General features: G+C 42.0%; 1 protein-coding gene across 1 annotated transcript; it reads left to right on the forward strand.

Annotated features, from left to right (window-relative positions):
- The first annotated feature begins 1,199 nt into the window (after positions 1 to 1,199).
- On the forward strand, positions 1,200 to 4,182 carry LOC140359326 (toll-like receptor 5). The gene is made up of 2 exons (XM_072444198.1): positions 1,200 to 1,256; positions 2,195 to 4,182. The coding sequence occupies exons 1-2, from the start codon at positions 1,209 to 1,211 to the stop codon at positions 4,046 to 4,048; spliced, it is 1,902 nt and encodes a 633-aa protein (XP_072300299.1). The 5' UTR covers positions 1,200 to 1,208; the 3' UTR covers positions 4,049 to 4,182.
- Positions 4,183 to 7,006: the final 2,824 nt, after the last annotated feature.

A 7,006-nucleotide genomic window follows, 5' to 3' on the forward strand; every position in this document is an offset into this window, starting at 1 on the left:
CAACAGTGCAAGTGACCTACAAACCACACAGCGCCGTCGCATTTATTTCTCCTTGTGAATCCTCTATAATATGAATAGAGTTCATTTAACCCGCATCAAGGCTCTTTTCATCCCCATTAGACACATCGGATTATCAACTGACGTGCTGTTTTCAATGGAAAGCGTTCATCTGCTGAGACTGTGTGGACTTGGGACTTGGGACTTTTACTCTTTTACATTTGTATTTTCCCAACTTGAAACCTTTTACAGCAGTTGCATTGTCGCAGAAACAAAGGAGAACTCAGTGTACCGCATCTCCCAAAAGATCTATGAAATAAACACATTGCAAATAAAGATTTATAAATGAACTGAAAGTGACTTAGCAAAGTGTTTGTTTTTCCTTTTTATTCAGCCATAAGTACTGTACGTCTTTAAGGCATATTTGTTTGATTTTAGGGTTTACTCTTTTGTCCTTTGTTTACCAATGACATCTCCAGAAAAGTATTGTCATTATAGCAAGTAAAATAAAAAAATAAAAAAGCTAAATACTGTATTTTCCGCACTATAAGTCGCACCAGCCAAAAAAATGCATAATAGAGAAGAAAAAAACATATATAAGTTGCACTGGAGTATGAAATAAGGTTGCAAGTGTGAAAATAACAAATAATATCACATCTAAGTCGCTCTGGAGTATAAGTATATAAGAATAAATATAAGTATAAGTCAAAACTATGAAAAAAGGTGAGACTTTTAGTCCAGAAAATACGGTATATTCCTAACCGAGATAGAGTCTTCACAAGTACAAATACTATGATCAAAATATATATCTCAGCATACTACAATATTACATGAGGTTCTACGCTTTTTTTTTTTGATCTTGTAGTGATGTTAGAAGTGGTAATAACTGGTATTATTTTGTCGCACTGTTGTAATAAAAGTAAAAGCATTATAATAGTGTAATATTTGTCACTGTTGGTAGTAAACAATAGTTGAGGCGCTTTAGAATATAAAGTCTAGGGTAGCTGAAGTTGACAGAAATAACGCGGCGATTTGTAGTTGTTTGTCAGTCTAATCCATGCGACCATGACAACACGAGTGATTCCAGAATGACAAGAGCAGGAGTTTCCCAGAGAACAGGAAAGACCCATCACGTCAGTGCTTACAGACGGTGGCGCAACACTCGCCAATATAACGGCCGATCGGAAACGTGAGGCAGAAGAGGTCTGAAGATGTGGAGACCGTTTCTTCAGATTGCCGTAATCTGCATTGTCCTCCAGGTATGTTTAAATTTATAAACTGATTTTTGACTGCTTCCTGACTGTCCCATTTACTCTTATGGGGCCAACACAGGGATTTCTGTGAATGTGTTTACAATAACTACTAAAGTATGAGTATTTAAACGCGAGTATTTTTATTTAATTTAATCTGAACACTTTATTTTTATCTCAATGGTTTAGATGATTAAATTATAGAAAAAAGATAAGTGCAGCCTGGATTAACACCTACTGAGATCACAAGGTGGAACATTGGAGTATTTTGACATCTGGAGAGGGAGACAACATCTGTAAATGAAACAAAACACCACTCTAAATGTGTTTTCAACAAGGAAACAGTGACTATGTTTACATGTTTATCTTAGCAAACAATCAGTTCATGATTCTGGAGAGATCAAATCACTGAATGTGATGTGAGTGATCTGATTTATTTCAGATTGTTCACACACGTGTAGGCTTTGACAAGGAAATTGATGCAAAAATGGTAAAACTAATGTGGCAAAGACAGAAATCAATGACAATGTTCAGGGTTGAACCAGTTATTTTAAAGCTTATTGTACTTTTGTTCTATAAATGCAACAGTTACTCTAAACATCCTTTGACTAACTGGCACGTGTTCTAGTTGTTTTTGATAATCAGATTGTCATATAAACACACAAATATTGGGTTCTGTAATTATTATAGTCATCTGATTCTCACTGGCCTTATAAATGTTTCTGTTTCTGTACCTAATCTGTGTTGCAACAGTGAAATTTCCCCATTGTGGGACAAATAAAGGTGATCTTATCTTATCTGTACTTATAGTGTTACGACTTGGTTAAAGGCTCAAAAAAGACAGTTACACACAACCTTCATTAACAATGCCTAAAAGATTATTAAATTCTCGACACTATATTCCTGTCTGCAGTATATTATTCACGTGCTCTGCATCACTTTCACAGGCCCAGAGATGCTCCTCGTGCATCATCACCGGCTCCCTGGCTAACTGTGCCTTCCGAAACCTCCGCTCCGTCCCCGCGCTCCCTCCTCACATCACGCGCCTCTATCTGGAGATGAACCGCATCCGCGAGATCACGCCCGCCTCCCTGTCCCGCCTCCCCAGGCTGCAGCAGCTGGACCTGGGTCACCAGCACGTTCCCCTCGCCATCCGCAACCACGCTTTCGCCAAACAGACCAACCTGACCGGCCTTGTGCTGGGCTCGAACAGGGATCTGCGGCTGGAGCCCAAGGCCTTCGTGGGACTGTCCAGCCTGAGATCTTTGCATTTGGATCGCTGCAATTTGAACGAGACTGTGCTGAGCGGCGGCGTTTTGGAACCGCTCACGTCTTTGGAGAAGCTTGACCTGTTTGGCAACGACATCAGGAGGCTGCGGGCCGCGACGCATTTCACGAACATGACCGCTTTGAAAGATCTGAATCTGAAATTGAACTCCCTGGACCAGATTTGTGAAGCTGACGTTGCCGGTTTTGAGGGAAAGCGCTTCAGGCTCGTGAGTCTAAACCGTGTGGCTCTTGGGGCGATGTCAAGTGAACATTTTGACTGGGAAAAGTGCGGAAACCCCTTCAAGAATATGTCGTTTGAGTTTCTTGACTTCTCCAGCAACGGTTTAAGTTTGGCGAATCTAAAGCGGTTTCTCAGAGCAACGCATGGGACAAAAATCACCAAGCTCAAACTCTCTGGGCATTACGGAAGAGGCTTTTCATTCAACAACTTACCTGATCCGGACAACACGACATTCGAAGGCCTGAGGGACAGTCAACTGCAACATCTGGATCTGTCCCGCAATAGGATCTTCGAGCTAAAACACGGAGTGTTCGCCACGATCAAAGGCGTCCAAACCATCGACGTATCACTAAACAAAATAAATCTGGTGGACAGAAATGCTTTCGACGGTCTCCAGACACATTTACAGACCTTGAACTTGTCTCACAATCTCCTCGGCGAGATCTACTCTCATACCTTTGCGTCACTGACTCATTTGATAGTGCTGGACCTGTCCCATAACCACATTGGCGCGCTTGGGCACCACTCGTTCGGTGGACTTGCGCATTTGCGAGCGCTTCTCTTGACAGGGAACGCCATCGTGAACTTGGGTTTCCCCGCACCGTTGCCAACGATGCAAATACTCAAGCTGGACGACAATAAATTAAAGTCCGTCTACAACATCGCGCGCTTTGCCAACTCCACACAGTACCTGGATGTTTCGAGTAACAAGCTGACAAACTTGGGAGATGTGTACACGTTTTTGAGCAAATTAAAAGACCTCCAGTATCTTAACTACGAGCGTAATCCGGTTGAGCAGTGCATGGTGGATTCGCCCATAACGTCAAATCAATTAAAAATGTTACATCTTGATCGTATCGCGCTGCAGTCTGTTTGGTCGAAGGGAAAATGCTTGGATTTATTTGACCGTCTGGGACAACTGCAAGTCCTCAGCCTGACTGACAACGGGCTCCGGACGTTGCCCGTTGGTGTATTCAAGGGCCTCGAGTCCGTCCGGCAAATCGACCTGTCTTCAAACGCCTTGACTCGCGTGAAGGACGGCGTCATCCCGCCCGATCTGCACACGCTCAATCTGGCCGACAACTTCATAGCTGAGCCTCGGCCCCGGACGTTCAGGGCCCTGCAGCATCTCGATCTGAGGATGAACCGGTTTTACTGCGGCCCGGGCCTGAGGGACTTTGTGACTTGGATGAAAGAGACCAACGTGACTTTGCAAGGAGACGCGGATCAGCTCAGATGTGCGTTTCCGTCAAGTTTGTCCGGTGTTTCTTTGGTAAATGCTTACGCTTAGGCTGGCACATGGTGAAAAAGTGTTGCATGTGCTACGTCTGTTCTTCTTGTACCACCACAATACTGTCTGATACTACGGGGGCTTCTCCTGACGTTCACCTGTAACGTAGGGGTCTTGTTTTCAAGGTAAATTAATAGATTACACACGTACATTAAAGGAATGATAGAAGATTTTTGGCGAGCAATCTGAGTCTCATTTCTTCGTGGCGTAGACAGCCGAGTAGTTCTCCCACATGTCAATCATGCCCTGCGTGCTACTGCACACCTGCAGTCTCGTTCCCTGCATAGCAGCACGTTTCCCTGGCTGCCCATGCGTGGTTGATAAGCCGCTGTGTGTTTAGCGAGTTCCTTCAGTGTACAGGACAAAATGACGACAGAGAAAGACTGTGTTCCAGCTCAGAAGAGACGGAAATCTGCGGAGACGAGAGATGATGCGATATCTGTCGCGCTAATAAACAAACGCACAAGGTTTGATGGGAGGCGGCCTCTTGGAAACAACAGGAGGATGGGGGGTGAATGTCACCATGCGCATTTTGAAGAAAGGGACTAACAGTCGCTTGAATTCTCAAATCGGTGAAAAAAATCTTAATTATTCCTTTAAGGTTTAGCTAAAAAACTTTACGCATTTTATACCTATTTGGGCATTTTTTCCTGGTTGTAAATCATGACTCTGGGAAATTCCTTAACTGTTAGCTAGCAACAAGGAATACCTCCACCTATGTCATCAAAAAATGCCATTCCATCAAAAATGCAGAGAAACTTTTATGACAGCGTTGTCAGGTGTAACTATGTCAAATCATAACTATTGTATGATTTAAACAGACGCTGGCTCTTTTTTACAATCTCTTTGCCAAGTAACAATTGTGGAATCATGGGAATTACTTCTACCTATGTCATATTTGCTGGCCATGTCGAAAAAGAAAAACAGGCAAAATGTTTAGTACAATCATAAATACAATCATATTCCCTTTGTTTTAAAGAAAAGTGTAGTCTAATGTGTCATATGGACTTTAAAGAGTCAGAAAAATGTGTTTGTTTGGATTGAATCCCCTTAATCTGATCAATCAGTTTCTCTGCACTACTTTCAGTTTCAACAGATTTTTCAACTTTTCTTCACTAATTGCCACTGCATCAGTGCAAATTCATCATTCATATTTCTAACAGGTACTGACCCACCAAATACAGTCTATAAAGTCTCATAAAAACCTGTCACACGCACTTTAAAACACACAGACTGAGACTATTGCAAATAGAATATCTTACATTTGCTGGTGATACAATGCTGTACCCTGGAGAGTGGGTACAAGTCCAGAGAATCCACACAATTTAGCCCAAAATAATCCATGTGTAATTGTTAGACTTTGCCAGCAGAGGGCGCTACCTCACAAGCAGCCACAGCATGTCTTATAGACCTGGACTATACAGAGACTATTGACATCACGTAAATCATCCCCGTGAATCAGATTGAGTCTAACCAGCTCCTGGGATCGTGGTTGCATTTACACTGCAGTGGAAAAGGTCTTGAACCGGCTTGAATGAACACCACCAGGGGGCGCTGTACTGTCTGTTCCTTTTAGGATGCATGACGATGCGCACGCAAAGAGAACACATCTAAATAAACGACACACCTTCTTATGTGCGAGTTTGACATTTATTCCCTGCTGGACACGGCTTTCTTCTGTCCTGGAGAGTTCGTTTCCTCTTCAGAGAAAATCAAACTCCACAAATCTTGAGCTGGATTGATCTGTAAGTGCAGCACGTGCCAGAGAAGCTGCTTTCACCAGCACGTTACAAACTATTACAGCCCAGACACAGGAAAACCCCCCATCCATCCCACCGTCACCGGCGCTCCGCCCCCTTTACTCCAAGTCGTCATGGAAACACCATCCTCAGCTTCCTCTCGCCTCAGCACACCCTTCAAATGGAGGCAATTGTGAAGTGGAACATAATGTGATTTCAAGTGAGAAACTGGGATCATCAGAGCCTGGTTTACAGACATTTACTAATGTATTTTACATTATATGTTTATTTAGTATTATATAGAAACTTTGTCACATTTTTAGGTTTTACAGGACAAATATTTAGAAAAATGTTGACCGCTCAATCGTTTTTTATTTTATTGTATCCACAGTTACACACTTGAACATTTTTGTGAAGCTCAAATACAATTTTAAGGCTACAAAATAGTATATTTCTCCATGATATAAAATAGAAAAGCTAAATTACAGCCTTTATAATACTGGAAATTCGAAATTGTTGCTTATTTTTTGAAGAAGGAACTGCAGATTCTTACCATTTAGATCTGATGTCACTTTATCGTTGAAAATCTCCTGTGGTTTAATTCAATTTACCTCCATCCCATAATAAACAGCTTCACAAAATGTCAGCTGATGACACAGTTGGCATGGAAATGGCCAGAACAGACGCAGACACGAACACAGCAGTTTGCTTCTCGCTTTATTCACTCACTTGCTCCCGAAGCCAAAGTGCAGAACAGGATACAACGCGTTTACTTACACCATCACCACCGTGTTTTAAATATACAATATACATCATAATCTCAAGATCGTTATATTATGTGCGACCCACGTGAATACAGCCATTTATTTAAACTTGGGACGAACCGACTCAATTGTGCAACTGAAGAAAATGAAAAGATGCAACAAAACACAAACATTTTCACTAAATTTTGCTTTCTGAAAAGACACGTCGAGGAAATGTTCTAGACGTTATTTCAGTAGTTCAATGACACTTTTAAAGAATGTATTTAGAATGCACAATGTTAAAAAAAATCCTAAAAAAGCATTGAACACTTTAACTACTCCAACACTTTGGAATTGAACTACTTAAATAAACAGATCCCACAACATTCACCGACACGTCACACTCATCAGACCGAAAAGACATCATATCCATCACTGGCGGTTTTCAGATGATTCTCGGTCGCCACGGTCGCCGT

This window comes from Eucyclogobius newberryi, unplaced genomic scaffold (assembly GCF_026437365.1).
Source record: "Eucyclogobius newberryi isolate DKJ021-1_F unplaced genomic scaffold, fEucNew1.0.hap1 SCAF_1, whole genome shotgun sequence".
Classification (NCBI taxonomy): Eukaryota; Metazoa; Chordata; class Actinopteri; order Gobiiformes; family Gobiidae; genus Eucyclogobius; species Eucyclogobius newberryi.

What these genes read in the sequence shown, in the direction of transcription:
- LOC140359326 (XM_072444198.1), top strand. Translation starts at nt 1,209, where the DNA reads ATGTGGAGACCGTTTCTTCAGATTGCCGTAATCTGCATTGTCCTCCAG. An exon ending in TAATCTGCATTGTCCTCCAG is followed by an intron (nt 1,257 to 2,194) that starts GTATGTTTAAAT and finishes TCACTTTCACAG; the next exon opens with GCCCAGAGATGCTCCTCGTG.